The 27,759-nt window shown below is 40.0% G+C and overlaps 1 protein-coding gene across 1 annotated transcript; it reads left to right on the top strand.

The window, feature by feature from the left end:
- The first annotated feature begins 3,681 nt into the window (after nt 1-3,681).
- Nucleotides 3,682-27,759, top strand: nt5c2b (5'-nucleotidase, cytosolic IIb). Its single transcript, XM_061089685.1, has 18 exons — nt 3,682-4,046; nt 6,320-6,439; nt 11,309-11,382; nt 16,420-16,537; nt 16,877-16,972; nt 17,065-17,156; nt 17,905-17,962; nt 18,564-18,657; nt 19,660-19,713; nt 19,857-19,940; nt 20,078-20,119; nt 20,247-20,354; nt 21,622-21,688; nt 21,768-21,938; nt 22,328-22,379; nt 22,756-22,816; nt 23,127-23,303; nt 24,050-27,759. Exons 2-18 carry the CDS (start codon nt 6,339-6,341, stop codon nt 24,314-24,316), a joined length of 1,716 nt encoding a protein of 571 aa, XP_060945668.1. The 5' UTR covers nt 3,682-4,046; nt 6,320-6,338; the 3' UTR covers nt 24,317-27,759.

Here is a 27,759-nt window from a genome sequence, read left to right as displayed (position 1 = left end):
GATCCGATCCAGATGAGTCAGGTAGTCCACTGTTTGTGTGAATATATGATTAATACTGTGATGGAAATGATAAAAATTAGTCCAGACTGCATTAATCCTGACATATGGTCCAGGTGGGACTGCTCTTTGTGTGAGGCAGATGGAACTGTCCCATTTTGCGCAGTGGTGATGCGTCGGTGTTTGATCGCTTGTTGCACATAAAACAATAAACGGCTGATAGGCTATAAACTCAAGCTTACTTCCAATGTTTTCACAGCAAAACAGAGATGCGACATTTCTAAAAGTTCCCTGTTTCAACTTAGATCCACATTCGATGGCACATGCACTTTACCTCAAAGCTTATTATTTTGTTAAGGCTTACATATATGCAGAACACTGCAGTGACACGATCCACAATACCGCTTTTATGGCGCTATAAAAAAGTGTAAAATCTTGAATTATATTCAAATGCACCCTTACTGCACACTATTTAGTGGTTTTGTATGTTGCACAGTAAGTTTGGGTAAAGAGCCTATTGGGATACCGCCCCCCACTGACTGGTCTTTGCTGCCCTCTGTTGTCAGATCACGATATACACCAGGTAATCACCAATATCTCAAATGTAAGGTAACTGGTGCTAAACTGTATGAACTGTGTGAACTAGTCATTTGAAGACTTCACAATATTTTGATAAATGTATGATTGAGACTATGCAGATACATTGATTTGTAGATGTATGGGACTATTTCCAATCAAAGAAATGTTTGAGGTAACATGGAAAATAAATGTGTTTGAAATAACATGGAAAATAAATGTGTTTGAAATAACATGGAAAACAAATGTGTCATCCAGAGCAGTGCATTCTGCGAGACATTAAATAAAGCCTGACATGAAAGGCCTCAACTGGATTTTCTCATTCTTCTCATATGTCCTTTCATGAGTAGCATAGTAGAGGAGCTAAAACAAGCCTCACAATATCAGTCTAAAACACATGGTGAGGTTCAAAATAAGCCACAGATGCTTCACAATGCCAATGAGACATTGTTTCAAAATCTATGCTGATGTCAAAATGACGTCCTTCAGGACAACAAAAAGTGGCAAAAGCGATTAAAAGGTTGTCAGAAAACACTGGATGCCCACACCTTTCAGATGAAACTAATTTTTGAATTTTGTGCTGTGGAATATGACATACATATATTAAAATGTTTCGATTATTAACTGAGGGTTTTTCATTCTCAGGTACTTTGTCCTTATTTCAAAGGAAGTGATTCTTCTCATATGCTTGTCACAATGGGATATGGATTTGTTTTTAATCCTTGACCAAAATGATTTTGGAATGTTTGTGCACTAACCAAAAGTATGTCGTTGATGGGAGTAAAATACATTTGATCTTTTTTGTTTGTTTGTTTGTTTTCTTACAGTGCTGTCCATTTGGGCAGGTTCAAACATTAACTGTCAGGCCTGAGGATGATCTTCAAATCATACACAGACTTATAAACTATTGTGTAAAGTCTCCTTCATTTTCCAACAGTATGGAAGCACAGTGACAGTGTCTGCACTGTAAACTCTTCACTACATTAACCTAAACATCTCTAAAGGGATAGTTCAACGATGCCGATGGAGGGGTGGGTGAAGTGCTTGAGTCCACAAAACACTTTAGGAGTCTCTGGGTTAAACAGTGTTAGAGCAGAATCCAATCAAATGTAAGTAACTGGTGACCAAAGCTTCAGACGTAGTAAAACAACAGAAAACACACAGCATGCCTCCATACTGCTAGTGTTGTGTCATCCACGTTTCACACATTAAGATTCGATTCGAAACGGCATAGTTTACACCAAGTTCTAAGCCTAAAAGTGCACGGTGCATTCAGGGGGCGTCGGACGTGCTAACGTTCGCTAGCTTAGCCACTTCTGGTGGGCTTTTTGCACAGAATGTTTGGGTAAAGAGACTATTGGGAGAAAGCCTCCCACTGACTGGTCTTTGCTGCCCTCTGTTGTCGGATCACAATAAACGGTATCACAAAGTTCAGGTATATACACACATGAACTTTGTGAACTTCATTGTCGTTTTAGGGCTTCAGAATATCTATGAATGAGACTCTGTACATAAATTGATTTGTAGATGTATGGGACTATTTCCAATCAAAGAAATGTTTGAGGTAACATAGAAAAATAATGTGTCCTCCCTAGCAGTACATTCAGCAAGACATTAAATGAATCCTGACATGATAGGTGACAAACCGCAGCTGGATTTTCCCATTCTTCTCATATCTTCTCTCATGAGTATCATTGTTGAGGAGCTAAAACAAAAGATCACAATATCAGTCTAAACACATGGTGATGTTCAACATGAGCCACAGAGGCTTCACAATGCCCATGAGACATTATCTCAAAATCTGTGCTGATATCAAAATGACGTCCTTCAGGTCAAAGTTATGACAGAATAGGTAAACAGGTAGTTACACATGTCAGTAGAAAAAATAACTTGGTGTTTATGACGCTGCTTTTAGTCGAATACTAATGTCGGGGCTTGTGGACGCTTAGATGACACCACACAAGAGGTATGGAGGCATGTTGTGTTTTTTCTGTGGTTTTATTACATCTGGAGTTTTTCTGATACCAGTTATTTAAATTGTATTGGATTTGGCTACAACCCTGTTTAACCCTGAAACTCCAGAAGTGTTTTGTGGACTCAAACACTTCCCCCGCTCCTTCGGCATAGTGGTGAGTAGATAACGAGTGAACTTTTATTTCTGGGTGAACTATCCTTTTAAGTTTGATCCAGGCCTGCCACAAGGTGAACGTGTGTCTCCAAAGACTCAAGGGCTGCACAGTCAAAAGTTTAATGTCGGGTTGGGTGTAAGTTATTGAGTGGGTTAGGGTTAAAACTCAGTCTCAAAAATATATATATAGTCCTCCTCCATATTTGAAAAATCAGAAGAGTATAAGGATCTTCGTATTTCATCCACCACTGATAATATCCATGATATAGATTCTTCAAATGCAGACGAATGTCTCTCTTTCTCTATTTTGGATTGTTGCATGTGTGGTTCCTTAAGGGGTCCTTCACTGCGAGCTAAACACTCATCAAAATCACGACCGTTTGCCGTTCTGGCTCCTAAATGGTGGAATGAGCTCCCCATCGACATCCGGACATCAGAAAGTTTACACACACCTCTTCAGACTATACCTTGAATAAAAAAATTTTTAAAAAAACAAAAAAAAAACTAACAATTTTTGAAACTAACAATTTAGTAGCACTTAAATGGCACTTACTTATAGCATTTTGTAGTTTTGCTTTATTTTTGAAGAACTTGTACTTTCTTGATTCTTGTTGTTCTTGGGTTGTACCCTGAATGCACTTATTGTAAGTCGCTTTGGATAAAAGCGTCAGCTAAATGAAATGTAATGTAATGTAATAATTTGGGAATATAGTTTTTTTTCTCACAGAACAGAAAACAACACAAAATAGTTTTCAAATTAACTTTATTAATTAACAAATTATCTCAATTACATGCCTTTTAAATTGCTATTTTCAACTTGTTAAGCACCTTGTAACTCTGTTTTGAAAGGTGCAAAATAAAGTTTATTATTATTATTATTATAGGTGCGATGACGTACTGAGTCACATGATCGTGGACGACGACCAGCAGTCCCCGCCTCCTACTGACAGACGTGAGAGTAAACCCCGCCCCCTGAATGTCTCACAACAACAGCTGGCAGCAGAAAGACAGAGAGAATCAGAGAGAGAAAGAGAAAGAGAGAGAGAGAAAGATTCAGAGAGACAGAGAGAGAGAGAGAGACAGCGAGCCAGGAAGACAGGAAGAGACAGCAAGACAGAGAGAGAGAGAGACACACACACACAGACACACACAGAGACAGAGAGACAGGGCTGGGACGCACTCCTCCGCTGTCTGCCTTTCACACTGTCCACATCAGTCGCTTTCCCCAGCAGCTTCCTCTTCACAAGAATCCTCCGGGTCTGTCTTCTCTCCTGCCTCCTCTTCCTCTCCTGGCTGCGGGCGCATGCTCACACTCAGAGACGGTGCAGTTTTCCGGAGCTCAGAGGTGAGTACAGTAATGTCACTCACGGGACTGTTTGTCTTTTTTTTTTGTTAGCTTTCAAACTAAGCTAGCTAACGTTAGCCGGAGCTCGGTCTGTCTGTTAGCGTTTCCACACTGACGCGACGGTCGGTGGTTTGCCTGCTAGCCCCTGGTCGGGAACAAGGCGTTTTGCTGTTAGCTCGTCGGGACACTTTAACACGTAGCTCAAGCTAGCTCCGGGGTGCTAGCTCTCCGGGGTGCTGCTCAGTCCCGGGCTCTTCCCACAGACACGGAGAATGCACTGCGACGACAAACCTGCTCCTGTACAAACGAGAGTTAGCCACGTTGCAACACCCGTCGACCCTGTGTCTCCAGAGGCTGACCCCAGGCAACAAATGTCATGTTTGGTCCTTTCTCTCAGTGACAGAGCAGCTCCTCTCACTGTTCAACTCTGAATCTTCCAACCGATCTCTACCTAAACTTACACAATGCGTGTAAAAGCGAAGTTATTTCTGGTTTAAACACTCGTGTTCAGTTATTATGTAGAACACGTATTGTCATGGGATAAACCCCTTGAGATGTAGAGCTCCCACTTTTTGAAATGTCAAGATTTATTGGATGTCAGGCCCCGGATATGTAATATAATGTGAAATATTTTCATTTTGGTCAATACGGATAATTATCAAGGCAAATGTCACATTGTTAATTCTTTGAAGTTTTAAGACATATTTTTGCTCTTGAGGGAAGGTTGTCGTTATGAACTCCTCTTAACTTTTCTTCATTCTGAGGTAGATCCCTGATGTTGTTGTTAATGGTTTATATCTCCTCACTCCACTCTCACAATGCACAGGTATTTTATCAATATATATATTGAAAATTTGTTGTATTGCTTCAGATGCAATTTATATTGCAATATTGTTTGATTTCCCAGCCCTATTGGGTGTAGTCAGCTATACGTTAGCTTGGATGAATTGCATTGATCTGACCACATGTGTTATTCATAGATAATTATAATATAATACTCTCTTTAATTGTATGGCACTTCTCAAAGCAAAGTTAAAGTGGTTCACAAATAGAGAAAACAGTCGTACAAGAATAAAAACACTTAGCATGTGACACAAATGAAAGCATGACCACCCTTTACAATGATTGAAAGTGGCATTAGCTTAAATCAGGGAATGTGGTATGAGAAAATGACACTTTAAAATCATATTAAACTCAAGTAAAAACATTTAAAAAATGCACTCATAGCAGAATAGAAAACATGTGACAGAAATTTAAGCATGACCAATCATTACAATAATATTGATATCTTCAGGTCATTTTAACTCGCTGGCTGGGGAAAACAGATGAAAATTAGCATAAACAGCTCAATAACTCATTCACATTATTTGTCTGATGATCAATGAGCATTGTCCTAATTTAATCATGATAACAATAATAATTAAATTAAGAATGTTCTCACCAGACTTGGCCAGAAGGTGAAGAAGACAATGACCTTTTTCTGTTTACACTGAAGACAATGTTTGCTTCTATGATGCATTTTGGCCCCTGTTGACAGCTCCTCCGCCTCACCTCTGCCAGTCTCATTTGCATTTGTGCTGGCACTGAAAGAACAAGAAAGCTGACCTCTGGCTTTCCTTCCTGCGGCCCAGCCTCTCCACTGACAGAGGCAGAGTGCTTCAGTGTCAGCATGGGAGGAGAGAAAAACATTCAACACTGTCCATTTAAAAAAAAAAAAAAAAAAAGACAAGGCCAACATTAGGCTTTAGGGAGACATTCAAGTGATTCCCAGATTCTCAGTGATTTAAGCTTGTTCACATGATGCTTTAGCCAAACAAGGATTTTAATGATGATTCACATTAAGTCTTTTCACAGGCTATTTATTGACTCTTGCTCATGGCTTTTATTTTTGGTGCCTTTTGAGTAATTATTAGTAGTATTGTTTTTGTCTTAACACGCAAGGGTGGATCTTAGTAGTTGGTTTTAAATGAGCCCTCTGGATTGACCTGTTTGTTCTCCACTCACCTAATGTCCTTTGTGTGATGCTGGGCGAGGCCACAGGCAGATCCAGAATTGACTGATGATGATCAAGTTATCAAGATCAGATATGAATTATGGTGTTGTTGAGACCTGTTTGAAAAATAACTGATGAAGCAGTCACAGTTCAAACAGGTTGAACGTAGTTATTCTTTTTCCTTCTTTATAAATGTTCCTCTTGTAAGTAAAGATAACTTAACTGCTTTCGACTGTTGTATAAATTGTTGTTGCAAACCTGTTTTCTCCCTCCTCTTCAGACATTGACCGTTTTTAAAGATGACCACCTCATGGAGTGACAGACTCCAGAATTATGCAGACTTGCCCGCCAACATGGACAGGCTGTCGATGAAGAAGTACAGGAGAGAGCCCTACCACAGGTAAGACACACATGTGAAGGTGGTAGAGAAGGACCAACACATTTGTGCTGAATGTAGCCACTGGATACATCGAGATTGAGTTTAACCAAAGACAGGACATGGATGCAGAACTCAATAGGACACATCATATAAATAATTTGCATACTTGTCATATATACCATGAAGGAAAACACTGTGAAAAAATAACTGCCATCATCAAAACCTTAAATGAATCTTGTTTGGCAGCTCCTGTGTTTTTCTTTATGTGGCAATAGTCCAACTTTTTATGATTGTGAACACGGCAAAATCTCAAATCCTTAGAGAGGTATTATCATATCCACATATTTGCACATATCATTACTCATACCTTTTATCAACTGTGTAAATTCTCATAACTTGATATAAATAAGCTGAAACAACAGCCATTATCTCTTCCAATCTTCACATTTGTTTGACTTTTAATGTGCCGCGAGCAAGAGCCTTGCAATGTCTGATTCGGGGGTCGGTTCAGACTCTCATCCATCACATCCCACTGTCTAAAAATATTTGTTGTTGAGTATAAAATATTTGACAGATCATGATATGAAATAATCAATGTTTTTCTATCATCCTAACATATATATTGTCATATCCCGAGGCCTTACAATGTAAAGGTAGATTGCACAATGAAATGTCTGTAAAATAAATTCACCATCATTGGCTACGTAAGTCTCACTTTGACTTAACAAGTCGGCTACTGGTGCAAAAACACACAGGACAATATAGGCTTGGCACAAAACAAGTGCATTTGTCAAAACAGGAAGATGATTGTGTTTTGTTCTTCATGGTAGTTATACGTAGCTTTCATCAGGCAGCAGATATTACTGATGGCAGAACCCCCAAAGTAACTGTGGACACTCTATCTGGCAAAAGAAACAGAGCTCTGTTATTTGAGAATGCAATGAATGTAATGAGGGCGAGTGATAGACACTGAGGTAAAACCCTCAATTTACTGAGTGAACCTCTGAGAATTGAAAAGGTTTAAAACGAAAATGTGTTGGCATTTGTTCAATCACCATGTAACAAAACCTGCCTACTCATTAACACAGCTGAATGTTTGAATCTGTCTTTATCTTGGCACTGAGATCAGAGTTTCTAGATCAAATTAGGATTGTTATTGTTGTTTGGTGCTTCTTTGTCTTTTCTTACCTCGCCCAAGGATGTTTTCACTGGAGTTTGTTGAGAGTTTGTTATGAGCTGCAGGTTTTCAGCTGATAATCCTCTTATTGTTTGTCACAATCACTCAATAGGCCACTTCTATTGGGTCTGTGAAGTTTCATTTGGATGGCAAAGCAGATCATACACATACAGTCAGTGGTTCATTGAGTGTGGTTTTCTGGCTGTTTTGCTGAACTCCCCAGTCTCATGGTAAAGTGTCACCAGACTGGTGAAGTCAAGGGATGGAGTCCGTGAAGCCTGTTGCGCTAAAGGCCAAATGATGCCGACTGCACTGTTTTGACTAGCAAGTTGTTATGTTAGCTCATACAATGGGAGAGCCTTACCACAAATAGATGCCCTTGTGTGTGTATCTGTCGACTGGAAACACCCTGGAGCAACAGAGGCTGATGTAAGGAGGAATTTATTCCTTGTCACATTAGTAACACGTGTGATGTTGTTTAATGTTTAACCCGCCCTCAGTCGTTTGTGTCCACTGGGTACTGCTGTTCTTCCACACTGTTACATAATACACTGTTCTCACTGGGTCTATATAACTGTCACTCATGAGTTAGCTCTGTGCTGACATAAGACAGACCTAATCACACATGTGAAGATAACAAAGATAACAGAAGGACCTTCTGCCTGCTTGGCCAATATAGCAGTGCCTTCACTGAAGCTACTTGATCTGTTTAATTGATTTATTTTTTACATAAGAGCATGTTAGGGGTGACCTTTGGTTTATCCCACACACAGATTAAGGTCATTCCTTCAAAATAAGAGCCCAGCTGGAACAATGCAGCCTGAAAATGAGAGCTGAGTATCAAATAGCCGAGGGCTAACGACTCTGCCCGGCACAGATAAACTGTCTCCATCACAGGGAGCCGAGTCATGTCTGCATGAGATTAGAGCACAGTGGAAAAAATCTGTCAGATTGCGGCACCAGCTGTGCTCCGATGGACTGAAAGTCATAAGGGATTCTCTTGAAGGTGTGCCGGGGCTCATGCAGGCTATTTGAGGCAATAGAGTTATCAGAGGGACCAAAGTCAAGGCTGACTACAAGTCATCCCCTACTGGCAATACTGATGAGCTTAGGAGTGGCTCGAACATACTTATCATTTATGGCTGTCCTTCACCACTGTTCCCACAGGCATCAGGCCTAAGGTCACATGTGACATGACAACAGCTCAACACAATAGAGGAGATATAGATTTAAGTCCCTCACTGGAAAAGGCATGTGCCCGCTAAGCGCTGATGAATGTTGACAGTAAAGAAGAACATTGTTTTTGCTTATATAGGAGGACGTCAGCTTTGAAAAAGTCAATGACAGCATGGAAATATTTAAACATTCTATTTTTGTTAGACTAGAATATTTTAAACTAGACTTAATTTGAAGTACATACATTTTGATTTATTCAAGTATACTGGGTTTTAAGGGGCTCTCATTTGAACTTTCTTGGATCATATTTTCATTTATTTTATGACTGACAAATGTCACATTGTTTAAGGCTCAGGATAGTCAGCTCATATGTGGAGTTTGGAGTTTTCATCTTAGACTTAAGATAAGGAAAACTTTATTGCTTGCATGCCAGGAAAAACTCACATGTTACAACAGCAGATAGTCTAAATGAATATTATGGGTAGAGAAACTTGAGTAAAGTGTATTACCTGCACACATTTGAATTCTGAATTAAGTACCTTGATCCTAATTTTGAAAATGCTCATTTGAATACTGGGCACTTGAATTTATGCACCCAGGAAAATGTATAGGTTCTCTGCTATTAAAATATATTTCATAGTAATTTAAATGTCTTTTTTTGCTTCCTTAAATCAGATAATATATAATAAGAAAATAGAAAGAGAAAATCTGCTGGCCTAATGAGATTCATCTTAGAAAGGGATAATCCTCAAGCAATCCTTTGTTCGATGATGAAAATAACCGATGGCTGCTGCCCCATCCCTCTCATCACCAGTGTGTGGTGATGTGAGCAGCTGTCACTCAGGGCGGGGGGGTCACTTGATTCTACATGACTTGTGATTGTTCTGGATGTCTTTGAGGGCCCACACACACCACGCCGCACCACAACAACAACAGCAACCCTGAGGGTCAGCACGCAACAACAGAGAATGACGCAGAATGGCCACAATCATTTTTGCAACAAGTCAGAAAATTTCTGAATGGCAAGAAAGCAGTGGGCGAGAGAGGGGGAGAGAGAGAGGGACGGCTGGGTGTCATTGTGTGTGGGCCAGAGCTGCTCTGTGTTACTGGAGCAGGTCTGACCAGCGGAGAGTCATACCGAGGTTTAATTTCGCACAGAATGCATCGGCAGTTGTCAGCTGGACTAAGATCTAAATGGGAGCTCGTTCACTATGGATCTGCTGCCAGGTATTTCACCGCACTCTTTAGCTTTAGATCAGACGAGAAGGTCATTGTCACAGGGTAACAAGAAGATGACTCGCTGTCAGTGTAGGACATTTGAGCTGTGAACTTGTGTGTCATATTTTTGGGCTAGTTGCGAGTGTGTTTTTTTTGTTCATTGTGACATCCTTTTTAAATTTTCCTTCAGCTGATTAACATGCTATTTCTGTCATGACAAAATATTGACTTGTGTGGAAATATTCAGGAACACAGCTCCACATTCACCTCAGTCACAGTTGTTGAAGATAAATTGTGTGGGTCTGTGCCAGCAGTCAAAGTGAATCTAGCAGGGTGTGTGTTTGCGTGTTTGCGTGTCTTTACTGTGGAAGTTGTATTGGCCATAGTATGTAAACACTATTACTGTGTCCTGACGGATTTATGATTGAGGACAGTAGAGCTGTTTCCTGGAAGATTGTCACACTCCTCAGGTTGTTGGGTTAATACCGTCCCCTGGTTAAGAGTTGTGTTCACTTCCTGTTGTTTTACATAGCTGCACGCTGAAGGCCTGTGGTTTTAAATGACTCAACTTCTTAAAGTACATTGTAGAGCTGCAACATTCTCTAATCACATGGTGCCCTATCTTTTCAAAATTTTACCCACTCCTTCATGACGCATTTTTTATTTAGAAGTTTAAAGATATACTGACTTAAAATGGAAGAGAAAAGCGTGTTGTTGCATGTAAAGATTCATCTTTCCCTCAAGTTCTACTTGTAGCTGCCTCTTACTACCTAACTTCTTAAACAGAAAGAAGTAGAGTTAACTGGGGTATCTATTTAGAGTGGTTGGTTTTTATTTCAGATTGAGTAGAAACAACATAGATAGCAATTTTGTGACGTAATTGTTTTTATCATATGAAACCAATGAATTTGTGATGAAAGCAGTATCAACGGTTGTATTCAAAGTTGTGAATGCAAGTGACGCAACTGAGGGCTACTTAATGTGTCATGGTAAATTCTATCTCCGTCTTCACTCACATTTGACGATAAAAATTCAAAATCATTAAATGGCTCATAACTGCCAAGTCAAAGTCACAAAATAACAGAAGAGGGAAAAAGGTTTGTTCTTTAAAATAATCTAAACAAAGTTTCCAATATTTTTGTGTGTTTAATTCACCTGCAGCAACAATTTGGTTAATTTAAACATCTTCTGTTTCTTGAAGAGTCGTACTGAAGCCGTGAACCCCCCAATAGAATACTTTTCTCTTGTGCTAAATACATTTTAACCTCAATTTTGAAGATTGTATTTCTACTAAATTGTTCTTCACTTGTTTTGTCCAGGGTGTTTGTCAACAGAAGTTTGGCCATGGAGAAGATTAAGTGCTTTGGCTTTGACATGGATTACACTTTAGCAGGTAAGTTGATCCACCTCATCTAATGAGTCACCACTGGTGCTAAAAACAAAACTGTTTTTTCATTTCTGAACGTCTCTAAGGTTTTAGACCTTTAACGTTAAAACATACCTTTAACAGTGACTTTTTTTAAAATTTGATTGGCTAAACAACAGAATACATTCCTAAATGTATAGTTATTAATAGTAATTTAAATAACTTGATATTTGCATGGTCATATGAGCCTTTCGAGTGTCTTATGAAAGCTATAAGGGTTGCACAGCAGCTCCTCAGTTTACATGGATTGTCATTCCTGCTGTTATTAATAATGCAGACTTACAGAAATGATCATGTTTCATCCCATGGAGGTGCATTGAAATGCTGTAGAAAGTTTAATTTGTCAGATTCTGGTAGGGAATGTCAGGGTCATATTGAAGGACTTTGTTTTATCTGATTTGTCACCAATTTAATCCAGATAATCAGAAGAAATCCTTTGTTGGTAAATTTGCCAGATGTTTTAAGTTTAATATAGATATTACAGCCGACCATAGCTCATCTGTTGCAGCTTTATATTATGCTACCCACACAAAGCTGTAGCTCATTTTCAATAATATGTTATTTTGGTCTATGTTGGTGACATATTGAATTCATAAAACACTCAGACAAGGCCTAGAGTTATGTAAACTTTAGTATCTGATTTACCAAAACTGCATTGGAATAATCAATACAAATTTGTAGCTGTTGAATTTCTGCTGACGTGAGTTAAATGTAGATATTAAAGTCGACCGTATCCCATCTTCTGCAGCTCTTTACCAGGCTACCTCGCAAGAACTGCAGTTTGTTGTCCACAAAATGTTATTTAGGTCAGTGGTGATGACATATTGACTACACTATAACTCTCGGATAACAGAATGTGAAGCATAGCTCTCTGGTAAACACAGTCAGTTGCACAGATATCTGTTTCTTACTGACCAGTAACCAGTCCAGAAATATCGTGATTTCTTTTTTTTTGGTTCTGTGACTCAGCTGCAGCTTTTGGTCTCTCCGTCTCTATAAATAAATCTAGCCTCACTTTGAAAAGGAGGTCACGTTTGTTTGTTGAGTTCACCCGTGATGGCTCCCTGGATAACGGGGATCACTCGTAGTCCCTCTCTGGCTCTGTACTCGTACTCTCACTCAGAGTGCAGGGGATTTTACAGACGCTCAGCTGTTGACATGGTTCTCTTTATGGGGGCTCATAACCAAGTGTTAATGTTTACTAGAAGCGTGGCTATCGTGTATCATTGGAAGGCGTTCAGCGTTTGACCGCACAAATGCTTCATCAAGACAAGGGAGCTGGAAGATTCACGGAGAAGGGCTGCTGCTTAACCACAGGGCACCAGTATTTGTTTTAGAGGGTGTTAAAGACGGTTCAAATGTGCAAAGTGCATAATTATCAGCATGCACTCTTTCAAAAATGTTTTCCTGACGCATGCTTTCTTGACAAATCTTGGCATGGAAAAAATTTGCTGTGACCTCAAACATCCCTGTCAACAGTTGTCACTTAATACTAATACACTACACTATTTCAGTTGTCAAACTCAGTTAACAGAAACGTCACTGATATCTAGACCAGAGATATTCAGCATAGTATTTAACAGACTTTAAAGAAATGATCCTCTCTCACTTTTTACTTATCATTAGTAGTTTTGTCTGTAAAGTAGTAAGGATAAAAGTATGAACAGTTTATACAAAGAGTTTATCGGTTGATCATTTTCTACACAACAGAATGTAAACAAACATCTGCATGAACCTGGTTTTTTTATGCATATCCTAGAAAATGATTGCTCTAAACCATCAACCCAAAATGTAGGTTACTTCTGTAACTCGTGTTCTTAAATACTTTCAACCGTTGCGTCCACAAATGTCGTAAATATGCAGAACTTTGTAATCTAACTCAACATTGTGTGGGCAACATTGCCTCATGTGTTATTTGTCCTCCTACAGGGAGCAAACAGTCAGACGGAAAAGTAGCTCAAACACACACATTCAGGCCCAGATTGCAGTTTTGTCCTAGTTTTCCAGCAGACTTTGGCTGGAATGTATGTCTCCAGGGCTGAGGGGAGGCTTTCTCATTTCTCCACGATATGCTCCATCGTGTCGTGAATCTGTGACAAAGCCCCACATTTAACAGTTGAGGTGTTACTTTTTTTAATGTAGGTTGACGTTTGACATGGTTCAGATAAACACTCCAACCTGCGACTATTTCTATGATTTGGATTTAGCGCTCTACTAGTAGAAGGGAGGGGGTTGTTTACCTTGTGTGTCTGAGGGGTGTGTGTTACATGTAAACCCAAGGTTATCTGGCCTAGAAACTGAGGAGACGCCACACACTCCAGCAGTAGGTGTATAATTATCTGGTAATAATCTCATCAGGGATACAAGGGGTAACAGATCCTTGGAGCTGAGGCTGTTTCTCGCCTCAGCTCCAGTAGATGGTCGCCTGTCTGCAACTATGTGTGTGTCTGCATACATGTACGTGTGCGTACTGACAGCGTGACATATGAGAAAGCTGTTACAGCAAGAGTCAAGGACACAGCAAGAAAAGGTAACACAACTTGCAGTGCTCCCACAAATGTTCTAAACATCTGTTGATGAGACTTGCTTTGTTGTCATGTTTACAAGTGCATAGCACCTCCATGACTTGTGCCTCTGGTGTGACTTTCATGGAAAAACACATCCACAAATCAGTCCACGGATTAGAGCTCAAGCAGACCCACCTTCGGAAATAGTGAGGGGTGTCTAGAATTAGGTTTGAAAAGGATCCACTGTAAGCCATGGTCTCATGTGTCTGTGCTTTTATAGTCTTTAAAGTCACCTCTCTAAAATAAACAGTAAGTAAGTCATTTAAAAAATAGATTTTTAGTTACGGTCATTGATTGTGTTATGGCTGGGTATGAAGAGACTTTTGTATTTTTATGGCAGAGCTCATTTAGAAATACAGTGCCGTCAATCAAATCTGATCAAACATCTACATGTAAAAGAGTTGACAAATAATACTTTTTTTTTTAAGCCTTATCTTTTCTTTTTACATATTTATTGTTAGGGTTATGGATATTAAATACATATTTGACGTCACAGAAAGTCAAGTAAGGATTTGAGTGGATTTAAAGCCATTTTTATAAAAAACTTTCAATTTAGTAAACTAAATTAAACTAAACTTTCACCTAAGCTATTGTTGTTTATATAGAGAGGTTAAGATATGAACATTGAAGATCTAGAAAATTAGCTAAGGTTTGTCACTGAGTTTTTGGGTGCTTTAAAGGCATGTTTATAAAATCATAATTTTTTTACTGTAAATTTAAACTTTTATTGTCACTTATTTAGACGTGAAATGTAGGGTTATAGAAAAATAATGAGACCAAGTGTTAAGGAGCTTTAATTGTTCTCATTCTTTACTTAACAGTGGTTCCATTCAGTTGAGTAGTTATATCATAAATGTTACTATCTTAACTTTGGCTGATAAAGCCTTATATTTATCTTGTTAATTATTATGAAACAAAACAACTTCCTGATCCTAAATGAGCAGCCTGACTTTTATATAACTTCAACTGAGATGTGATCATACATGTCCTACTTTGGGTGTGGGTGGCAGGACTTTACAAGTGTCTCAAGGTCAGGAAGGGAAAAAAGCCGGCCAGCGAGCTAAAGAGAGAGTGATGATAGCAAAGGTGACGGACAGGGGAAACAGCTCTTAAAATAGGTTTCTTTGTAGCGCCTCAGAGCTTCAAGAGGAATATGACAAGTGAGCGAGGAGGCGGAAGAAATTTAGTTGGTGTGTGCTACTGCTCTGGGCAGAGGGCCCAAATCCTCTGTTTGCTGGGAGACAACGGCCGCGCGGGGGGGTGGGGGGTTATGAGGGCGAGGGTTGGGGTAGGGGGGGGTTGAACCACAAGAGGTTACGTGACTGTAATGCAGAAACTAGCTCAGCCTCACAGTGTGGGGGTGAAAACAAAAGGACAAAGATTTACTGATGCCAAGATTCTCCTGTAACTTGCCTCTCTGGTTAATCCAGCATTCAAACATCCCAGTAAGTGCACGCTCACACATTTTGCAGATCAGGTTTTTCCTGCGGTACCCTTCCACTGCAAACCGTCCTCTATCCAAACATCATCCTCCCCTCCAGAGGCCTCATGCCCCCCCACTGGGAGCGTAGACAAGCAGGCAACAACACCAGTGCATTCTCTGTTGCGTATTTATAACATCTGACATGTTCTTTTCCCAGTGTCAAATAGCATTTTAATTCTCTGCCAGCCTTTCCCTAGCTTAGCATCAGTCTGTGGTTTCACTTTCAGAGCCCGGCCTTGGAGAGGAGGGGGGGTTGGTTGCTACTGGAGAGTGAGAACACATTATCTGAATAGTGAGACAACCCCACACAGTCTGAAGTAGATGAGATTCCCTGTGAAAAGTCACATGTACATGTTGTGTAACATGAGCACGGTTCACTGACAGTATGTCTGCTGTGTAATCCCCCACAGCTCATCTTCCTTTACTGTATACATGCCACATGGTTTATTTAAACTTAACATCCATTCCACATGTTCTTACACAATGTTTTGATTTGTTAAATTAGATATATTCATAGAAAAACAACATTTGTCCTCAGTTGCCAGACCCCAAAGTCATATTTTAAAACTGTTGCGAAAGAATATCTAAAAATAGATTAAAAAAAGATATTCAAGCTTCACCTAACTTTTATTTTCATTACCAATTGATACAGTTCATTATTTTGTCTATAAAATGGTAGAACATGTTCATGTTCCCAGAACTGAAGAGGAGGACATAACATTATCCTGAAAAAGCAGAACTCTCTCACATTCAAAAGTTGAAATTTGTTATTTTGATGAAGGCCAATGCAATTTTTTTATTATGAAAGATGCTGTTGATCATATCTACATGGTCTGACTATTGTCTAATGAATTTATGTAAATGCAAGAGAAAGAACAAATTTTAATATACCGAGCCTATTTCAGCAGAACTAAAACATTTGCTCAATCTTTGTAAATGTGTTTTTATTTTTAGTGTACAAGTCACCGGAGTACGAGTCCCTCGGCTTTGAGCTCACAGTGGAGCGCATGGTCTCCATCGGTTACCCCCAGGAGCTGCTCAGTTTTGTGTACGACCCATCCTTTCCCACCAGGTCAGACCAATCACACCACAGAACAAAGACATCATGATGGCCACAAGGTCAATGGCAAACCACTGTTTATGTTGCCTCATCTCTTGTCATTGTAGTTCCTCTTACTTTCTAACCTCAGAGGACATGCTGTCATACAACAGGGTGAACAAAAATCGATCACCTGTTTATAGTTCAGTCCTACTCTGAGTTTCTTTAGAAGCTAAAACCTCTATGACCTAATTATAACTAGTGAATGTCACAAATTACAGCAGGTAATATGCCAGATCTTCTGATTTATTGAGAGTCACTTTTATTCTGTCTCGTAGACTGAAACAATCATGTCTCTATTCCGACTTCCAGGGGCCTTGTGTTTGATACCATGTATGGAAACCTGTTGAAGGTAGATGCCTATGGTAATATCCTGGTCTGTGTCCACGGATTCAACTTCCTCCGAGGGTGAGCGATAGTAAAGAGTAATTTGGAGTAAAACTGATTTGTTTTTGACATTGGCTACATTAAGCTGTTGTCCGTGCCATTTGTTTTCACAGCCCAGAGATACGTGAACGGTACCCAAACAAGTTCATCCAGAGAGATGATACAGAGCGCTTTTATATCCTTAACACACTCTTCAACCTGCCAGGTAAGGTCTCTGAACACTGACAACACCACAGGACTGATAAAGAAATTTTTAAGAAGTAAGAAAGGTCTTTATATGTTTGATTAAGCCTCAACATCACCTCCAACTTTGATTTAAAGAGGGAGGGACACTTAACAAGGGCCTGCTGATTACAGTATATATAAAACAATAAAGGCACACAAATATTACTGTATACATCAGCAGATTATCCAACTATAATGGCACTCAGTAGAGTGCATACTTTCACTAAGGGCCAACAGTCCATATAAAACCACAATTTAGAGTCACTAGATCTAGATTTTTATTTGGATCCACACCAATGGACAGAATTGGTGAAAATGTAAAACAAACGCCCCTGTGATTCAGATCTGCACCAAAATTGAAAAGCTTCTTTCTTTGCCCATGTCCCATCATGAAAACATGGATTCTGCACACTGTTGTGTGTCAATCAGAATGGATTAGCTTATCTAATTTTACAAAGCTTCTGCAGATTGTTTCCACAAGTGCCTTTCATAGTGTTTAAGAGCCAGTTCCCCAGCCTCAGTGATAACATGATGATTCTCAAGGACCAAATAGACTTGGGAGCCAGTGCACTATGAAACTGATCCCATGTTAAAAATATGTGTAAGACACCCAGGAAGTTTAGCAGGAAGTTGCTTTGTATATAAATAGGAATTGAGCACTGATGTCTTCTCACTGACACCTAACTTTATCTTACAGTAAACCATGATGTTTTTATTTTTCTTCACAGAGACCTACCTCTTTGCATGCCTTGTGGACTTTTTCTCCAACTGTGACAGATACACAAGGTAAAAAAACTCTTGGGTACATTATCAGTGTCGCAACACGTTTCTGGGCATCGCATGGTGACACAAAGACAGTTGCAAGCCAAACTGGGTCAAGAGCCAGCCCTACAGCATGGGAGGGTGCAGGGGTCTCAGCTGCTAATCTCAGCTAATTGTTTAAAAATGGAAATCAAATGGCAGACGTGTCAGACAACCCGTCTAATTTTCATTTTCCTTAACAATAATTAATTCATCTCTGCCACTACTAAATGTAGGAAAGCATGGACTCTTATCAGAATGAGACAGGAATAAAAAAAAATTGGTTTCACTAACTATTATTTTATCCTGATATGACTAAGAGATTATCTTTTAAATGGTACTATAGATATACTATTTGTTGAGAATGTAATCTGGAATGGCTGCATGTCCTTTGTCCTCTGAAACCTGGTTGTTGGTCTTTTAGGGGGAGAATGCTTTCCTGTTTGGCTGGGGACCCCTCCAACAAGGGAAGGCTATCCCATTTAAAAGCAAACAAAAAACAAATGTCATGCTTTTGAAAACCTTCAGTAAAGATGTGGCCTGTGCGACGGCTGTGTACGTGTGTGTCTCTGCTCCTCTCCCTCAGCTGTGAAACCGGCTTCAAAGATGGAGACCTCTTCATGTCCTACAAGAGCATGTTCCAGGACGTCCGCGACTCAGTTGACTGGATCCACTTCAAGGTAGGACTTGAACAACGAGTAAGCGCTGTTTACCCCTGAAACTCTAAAGCTCCAAAACTCACCCAAAAATGAAAATTCACTCATTATCTACTAACGACTATGCAGATGGAAGGGTGTGTGAAGTGTTTGAGTCCACAAAACCCTTTTGGAGTTTCAGGGGTAAACAGCGTGGCAGGTAAATCCAAAACACTTTAAACGTAAAGAAACTAAAGAAACATTAAATGCCTTCATGCGGCTCCTGTGGTGTCCAACAAGTGTCCTTAAGCCCGATATTTAAGTTTGACTTGAAACAGTGTCATGTTCAGCAGGTTTTCAGCATAAATGTCCTCTGTGACCTTCCTCCTAATTTGCGAGTTCTAGCGATACTCGCAAATTCTCGCAAGCCGAGAACAGCGAGAGCTGCAACAGTAACTAGGAAACTCCAAAAGTGTTTTGTTGACTCAAACACTTCACCCACCCCTTCATCGGCATATTGTTCAGAAGATTATGAGTGAATTTTTGTTTTGGGGTGAACTATCTCTTTAATGTCAGAGAGTCACCAAAATCGTAAATAGTCACGTTCTGGGGCTATTAATATCCATGATTCTGGAAAAAAGCCATCTTGAACATCTGTAGTGCTGTCGGCCTCATATAGAATCAAAGAGCAGGGTTCAGGGGTCATCCTGCTGGTCTTGTGGTTGTGATGCAATACTTGTGCTGTGTACAATATGTTCTCAGTTTGATTCTGTACAGGTACCTTTGTTGCAATGCATGTTTTTATAGTTTTGTCAGGTTGGGGGTGTTCATCTGAAAAGCATGTAGCTTTGATATCACTGATGTAGCTTTGATATCACTGCTGCTGTCTCATTCTACACATCCTCTGTAAAGCAAAGCTAACAATGGTTTTGTAACTGTTACTGTTTGTTCTACTACTTCTTACTTAAGAAGGTCATATTTTAATGAAAAGACTATGTTAACACATATTTGCCGTGTTTAGTCTGACACCTCTCTCTCTATTTGAAGGGTTCACTGAAGCAGAAGACAGTTGAGAACCTGGAGAAGTATGTAGTGAGGGATGTGAGTATGTTTTATTCTTCAAGGACTTACATATATGAGAACACACTCACATTGTATGACACATTGTTGTTGAGCTCTGTGAAGGGTCTGGTGTTGTAAAGACGCCATGAGCATCAGTCTTTTCTTCTTTCCGTTTCCACCAGGGGAAGCTGCCTCTCCTCCTCAGCAGAATGAATGAAGTAGCCAAGGTTTTCTTGGCTACCAACAGTGACTTCAAATACACTGACGTGAGTCTGTGTGTGCGGTTGTGTCACAAGCTTCAAATGTTATGGGGGGAAAAAGACAGATAATGACTAATAAATCATAATTCATTTAGAAAGAAAGACTGACTGACAGACAATGTCTGTGTGTTGTTTTCTCACAGAAAATCATGACCTACCTGTTTGACTTTCCTCATGGCCCCAAGGTAAAAGGACATTTTATTCTCCCTCTGCTTTGATCACACAATGAAATTTGTTCAATGCTTAATTGCAGGTGAAAGATGTCTTTCATATATCTAGATTTTTCAGTGTGTGTGTTTGTATCCACCACAGCCTGGTTCCTCCCACCGACCGTGGAAGTCCTACTTTGATCTGATCCTGGTGGACGCCAGGAAGCCGCTGTTCTTCGGCGAGGGGACGGTGCTCAGACAAGTCGATACGGTGAGCAGAAACACAACATACAGCTGAGACGAGGAAGGTTCTCACAGCTAACGCATGTTAGCACTGAGGGACGTGTCCGGACATGTTGCAACTCAGTTCCACCTCATCCCAGTCTCGTTATATACAACTTTGTATGTATGCATACAGAATAATCAATTCAGTACAATGTGAAAAAATTCTCCAATCAGGACTGGTCATGTCCTACTTTATGTCTGTTTATCAAGGCTACACACCCATGACAACTTCCTAAGTAGCCTGGATCCAGGAGTGCAAACGCTATCACATTGTTTAACTATTACAGTGATTCAGTGGAAAAGACAAACCTGAAGAAATTGCCTCAAAAACATGCGCTACTAATTGTGAGTTCTGTTTATTCTTCAGCACAGCAGGTACAGCCTTGTAACATTATTTTTATGTTTTTGATGCTAAAAGGTATCAATTGAATAATAAATAATTTAATAGTTGAAAAACATCTAACCATTTAGCTGGTAGAATGGTTCTAACGTCACATATTCTCTTTATGATATAGATAAGTATTTATGTGCACAGAGCAGCTACAGAGCTACATGTACTATTCTAAAAAAATAGGAAAACTTAACATGATGGATGCTCTCTTCAAAGTGAGAGAGCATTGCAGGGGCGCCTGCTGGATCACTCTGTAGCTCAGGCACCCCCGCATACGGAGTCTTCCTGCTGTGACCACAGGTTCTGTTCTGACTCGGCCCTTTGCTGTCAATAGCCTCGTTTAAAAAGAAGACTATGTTGAAAAGTTTATCTTTTATTCATATTTGTCCTTTATTTAGCCAGAAATGTCCCTTTGAGACAAAACATCTCGTTTCAATTTAAATACAAGCAGGGTCAAATAGCACTGCCACTCAAAAAAAAACTTATTAAAATAAAGTAAACAGATTTAAAAAACAGAGATCATTCAAAGAAACATATGGGAATCAATGGTGAAAATATATTATTGAAAATAAACTTTTAAATTTCAAAACATTGTTCTATTTAGTCTGTAGAATTTAATTAAAGTTATGAGGCTATAGACGTCTGTGTTTATAATATCAAGTTGATATTCAGAGTAAAAAATGTTTTGTTACTGTCCCTCCACTGCAGCTCAGCAATGAAAGACTGTCCAGGGAGAAACAAAAGATGTTTATGGTTTTATAAAGCCACTTTACATGTAAATATGTGTTCAAGCATAATGTTGCTTTCATGAAACTGACCCCGTTAGTGCCTAGATTCCTAACAGTTGTTTTCCTCATTCCAGACAACAGGGCGTCTGAAGATAGGAACATACACAGGACCTCTGCAGCATGGGATAGTCTACTCTGGAGGTGAGATTATATTTCCGTTCAGTCATTCACTCTGGGACATAGCGATCGGTTGTCTGCAATAGCTTTAAATGTCGCCTAGGTTCGTCAGACATCGTGTGCGACCTCCTTGGAGCCAAGGGGAAGGACATCGTGTACATCGGGGACCACATCTTCGGAGACATCCTGAAGTCCAAGAAGCGTCAAGGCTGGAGGACGTTCCTGGTCATACCGGAGCTGGCCCAGGAACTGCACGTGTGGACCGACAAGAGCTGTGAGTTTTTAGACTGACTCATAAACACACACACACAAATACACTCACAGTGACATGTGGTAATCAGAATTTGGCTGAACGTACAGATGGGTTCACATGTGTTTGCAGTTGCATCAGACTATTTCCAAGTATCGCAGTGCATCAGAAAAAGGACTCAGCAGGGACATGACCTAGAACAGAAGCTGCAACGTCAGACCTTGTGTAAAAATCTCTTTAAAGTTATACATGAGCTTCATTTGACAACAAGTTCAACTCTGATTCTGTTACAATCACTCACCACATATTCACAGAATCAAGCTTATTTACACATTAGCGGACTAAAGCTAAACAGCATGTGCACTGTACATCTGATGAGGAGACAGGGATTCACCCTCTTCTGTGTTTTCCAGCGTTATTTGAAGAACTGCAGGGTCTGGAAATTTTCTTGGCTGAACTCTACAAGTAAGAAATGTGACCTTTACCCTCCTCTACCCCCTCCCCTTTCCCTCTCCATTCACTGTATCCCTCCCTCTTACTCAACCCCTGTCTCTTGAACCAGTTCTGCTGCTCCCTGCTCTCTGCAGCAGCCGTGTTCGTTTGCAAGCACGCGATCACGTGTCTGCGAGAGAGGACAGGATGAATAGGGTAGAGTCTAAGGGTCGGCACTCTGCCCAATAACTGAGTTCGTTGACGTTATTTATAATCCTGGCACACCGTGCTGTTAGATCACTTCTTTGACACATTACCTTTCAGCAGTCTGATATCATCTTCATCTCCCCACCCCCTCCCGAACCTCCATCCTGACCGGATCTTCTTTCTCTCCCCTGTCCTTCCTCAGACATCTGGACAGCAGCAGCAACGAGAGGCCAGACATCAGCACTCTTCAGGGAAGAGTCAAGGTACAGCCCTAATCACCTCCGTTTCTATGACGACCGGAGACATGTCCACATGTGTTACACTGGCTGACACAAACAGGCCTTGTTATCAGAGCCCACATTTGCACTGTGTCTACAATAGTCTAATCATTAACCATTCTTTCAACTTATATTGTTTTCAGTGAATATTGTCTGTGTGGTGAAATAAATGCAATCGCATGACGGCACCAACGCCCTTGATAAACTCACTGCACTGTTAAAAGTGGGTAAACATCCACGTTATCTTGATAGCAAGGCTCACCAGCGTCTTCTCTTCTCCCTCTCGCCCTTTTAGAAAGTGACACACGACATGGACATGTGCTACGGCATGATGGGTAGCCTTTTTCGCAGTGGCTCCAGACAGACCCTGTTTGCCTCCCAAGTGATGCGATACGCCGACCTGTACGCCGCCTCCTTCATCAATCTGCTGTACTACCCCTTCAGCTACCTCTTCCGGGCCGCACATGTTCTGGTGAGGCTCTGAATGTGACGAGGGCGAGTGTAATGAAAACCATAAACCATCAAAGTACAAGATACCACAAGCACACTGCTATACAGATAGAGAAGTCCTGTTTCTAAATCTTAGAAAGGCATTTGCTCCTGTAGATGTCGATTCACTCGTTGTTGTCTCTGCTGAAAGTTTCCCTCCTTCACTGATCTCAACCTTCTGCTTAGTCCTTCCTCATCAGACTATCAGACCTCCATTAAAGTGTTCACAGGCCTTGTGGGGTACAACTGCAGTTGTGAAGGAGCAAGTGTAAAGTCTTCGTTTAGCTCCAGAAGGAACTGTGTTCAATCTGATAAATTGCGTCAGTCGATGAGATGAAGACTAAATATTATGTGGATGTGAAGTTAGAAAGAATTAATCATATGTCTAGTTGGATTCTCATCTTTGTTGAAAAATAAAAGCTGGAGACAAGAAGCCTAGAACCACTGGTATAACGCACCTTAACATGCGTTGCATTGTGGGTACTGTAGGCACCAGTTTTTACCAAGAAAGAAGAATGCATTAAAAAAAAGCTAAATCAGTAGATTACTCCTTTAAAATGGTTTTAAAAACAGATTTGGATCTTTTCAATCTAGGACTGATGTTGATTGAGTGATGATGTTTTTTTGCAACACATATCTATATTTTGGAGGGGCAACGTTTGTTGGAAGCATGGCATCTTTCTCGACTGACAACTGACATAGATCCGGTCACGTTTTCTCCTCCCCCAGATGCCCCATGAGTCGACGGTGGAACACACTCACGTGGACATCGACATGGAGTCGCCGCTGGCCACGCGCAACCGCACCCACTGCAACGACTGCAAGGACATGGAGTGCAAACGCAACCAGCTGACCCGCTCCTTCAGCGAGATTAAACCTCCCAACCTCTTCCCCCAGACCCCCCAAGAGATCACTCACTGCCACGACGAAGATGATGACGAGGAGGAGGAGGAAGAGGAGGAGGAAGAGGAGGAGGAAGAGGAGGAGGAAGAGTAATACGGTGGACTTGGACAGGAGAGCCATGCTCCTGCTCCTGCCTTCCAATGTTTCCCAGTAGAGTCAGTTGATCTCTCAGAGTGAGGCAGAGAGAAAACAATCTCCAGTATGTATGTGCGTGTCTGCTGTATCAGTACTGTATGCTCACACACACACACACACATACTCTGAGATTTGTGAGGAAAGTATAAAGGACCAGTAGCGGGACAGATTGTATGAAGACTGTATTCATTCTAGGTCCTCATAATGCAACTTCATTATAAGGAAAGTATATTTGTTTTTGATTTAATCTCTGTATCCTTTCCCCTACACACACACACACACACACACACGTAAATATCACATATTGTTTATCATTCTGTTTTATAAGTTGACTTTTAAGACCTGCTGGTGGAGTAAACAGACGTTCACTTAAATCCACCAGACACGGTCAATAAACTGTAGTTTTAATTGCAACACACTAGCCTTGCAGTATGCACATTGTAATCAAACAAAAAAATATTTTTTATGCAACTTGGGAACAACATTCAGTTTGTCATGTTTTGCTTCATTTTGTCGATTTTCTTCATGATAGATGATTGATTTCTTCTAACTTGTATGTAAGTGTGTGTGTATGTGTCTGTGTGTGTCTGTGTGTATCTGCCAAAGTAGACTCACTCAGACTGTAGCACCCTGAGTGACGGCGAGTGAAAGATCCACTGTATCAACCTGAAGCACAGCAGCACTGAAGCACAGGCCAGTGTGAAGCCGTTAAACATGTGGTACGCAAGTGGCTGTCCAGCTGATATTCTGTTACCTAGCAACAATGAGAACAGAGTACTGTAACTGTATCTAATGCCGACAGTCTCTATGACAACTTTGAGCTACAGTGGTGTGTCTGTAAATAGCATCGGAGGGGGTGGGTTCTTTCCTTCAGCTCGGTTATTTAGGAGGCTGAAACTTGATTGTTATATTTGAATATTTGAGAGGGTTTTATTTTAATAGCCGGATGTAAAATATGAGAAGAGTTTGACCAGTTGAAGCAACTTGAAAGACGTGTGAGGTGAAGCTGTAATGACAGGAGCGTGAACGTGGCCTGTGTGAGAGGAGGGTTATTCTGGGATGTACAGTGCAGAGCTCCGTTCAGTACGTGCACCTCGCTGCTCACTGTGATCAGCCTGCTTTCTTTATTTTATGAGGCTTTGTTGAGCTTTTGATGTAACTTGCATTTTCTTTTAACTTTACAACAGTGGACAAGCTCAGAACTTTAAGCCCTTGAAAACTTTTAATTCTTTAAAACAAGTGTTTATGAATTACGACGGCGTATTGGGGTCATATTGAAGTGAAAAAAATACGATTTTCAAGAAAAAAGTTGTAATATGAGAAAAAACCGAGAAGAAAAAAGTCATTATATGAGAATATAGCTGTAATTTATTGAGAAAAGTCATAGTAATATATTAGTATGGTATAAATAAGTATAACCATGCTGGCCAGGGGTCTGCTCCTTCTGGATCCAAAAGCTAGAATAACAATTATTTATGTACTAGATATAATGTGCAAGATATAATAAAATATATAATAAAATAGATTGAGTTTAGTATTTAGTTAATTGAAGTTTAAATCAACAAGATATTCCACAGTCCTCATTTTAACACAGGCGAGAGGCTGATCTTCTTACATTCCCCCTCTAACATGACACACAATCTGACATTTGATCTTTTCTCATATTATTTCTTATCAATTTCACGAAATCTCCTCAAAAAAACCCCTTTACTACGTTGTTATAAATGAATAAGCAATGTCAAAATGTATAAAAGGGGTTAGGTATTCGTTATTAATAGTTTAACTGTCAACAACAGTTTACCTGCTTCATCACGACCGTGTAGTTTGATTTGAGTGACAGTTAGTGTTTTTATGTACATTTTCAATCTGCATAAAAGGTGATGTTTCACAGCTGATGGAGTGGGTGCAAACAGACGTAGGGATTAAAGTAGAATGAACCAGCAAGGGACTCAAAGGAAAGTCTAAAAACAAAAAAAAGCCTCAGATAAAATCATCTCTGTGGAGCAATGAGGAGACTTTAACATTTTCAGATTTATACCTGACACAAGCACAAATTCGACTTTTCCATCACATTTTCCACTAAGTTTTTTTTTGTGTCATGTTTGACCTCGGCTCTTCTAAATGCTGCTGGAGAGGTTTAACATCGTCACGACGCCCTGCAGACTATTCTCAAGCTCAGTAAGGAGTGAATAGTGATGGATGAACAAGAATTCACATTTTCTTTTGGAACAAAGTTGAAATTTGACCTAACTTGCGATGGAAACTTGGCAAGCGACCAAACAGCTGTCACCACATTTGGATTGAAACGTTGCCGAGTCCTGATTGGTGCTTGAAAGAATGTGAATCTCCTTTATCCAAACCCCTGCCTACTTCAACCTTGTGGGAAAAATGTCTCATGTCCTAGTATTCAAATGCATCAGTGTTTGTTTTCAAAACGCTAAACGAGAACTACGTGAATATCAAACCTGGTGACTTGTTTGTTTTCTTTCCGTCTCTTTTTTTAACATGAAGTGTATCCTGAATGTTAACGTTTCTCATCTTTTTATATTCGGTGCTGACGTGCATCAGTCCTGTAAATGTCAGCTTGTTGATTTAGGCCACCAAAGGGAAGAAATGTGTCGCTACAGTGACACAAACGCCCCTTTTCCTCTTTTGTCCCTTCTTTTTTCTACACAACTGAAATACTGTGTTTGTATTCTCAGGCGTGACTTTTGTTTCTTGAATGACTGGATGTGCTACACGAGGCAGCTACATTGCTTATGAGAACGACTTTTTTCTTTGTATAATTTGCATATGCATGTGAAAATAATAAGCGTATCTGTTCTGCCACGGTAGCATTTGTGTTTTCTTTCTCATGGACGGCATCCTTTTTAGGACAAGCTTCTTTTCTGGACATTGTAGTTTACACAGGGTGAAAAAACATCATCTTAATCTGTAAAAACAAAACTTGCAATGAAGGGAAATGTGAATAGCATGTTAAGTACCGTAACTTGTAATCAACACCATGGGCTTATTTTTATTTTATTTTTCTAAGCTAGTGTTTTTTAAATGGTCTTGGTTTACACATCTGTAATTAGACCGTTCCATTTCCTTTTCTTATCCTCTTTGTTTTTCAAACTGTTTTCTGTTTTTATATACTGTATCACAGTGGTCGACCTAAAGCCTGGTGAACAGTTCCACTGTTGTAGAAGACGTTTAACCTTTGTTGTGATGCATCCACACTAACATCCGGTGCCAAAACAGTCACCTGTCTCTCTGTAAACCACTGGGATCTTCGGTTTTTATGCATATCAATATGTTCTCCTGAACAGTGTTTTGTTTGTTTGTTCCAGAAACTAGCCTACAAACTGTACATTGAGAAAAATACATAAAAAATGTAGAATAAAAATAGTTTTTCATAA

Source organism: Limanda limanda, chromosome 2 (assembly GCF_963576545.1).
Source record: "Limanda limanda chromosome 2, fLimLim1.1, whole genome shotgun sequence".
Taxonomy (NCBI): domain Eukaryota; kingdom Metazoa; phylum Chordata; class Actinopteri; order Pleuronectiformes; family Pleuronectidae; genus Limanda; species Limanda limanda.
The sequence above is the reverse complement of the archived record's forward strand: the minus strand, read 5'-3'. Positions and strand labels throughout refer to the sequence as shown.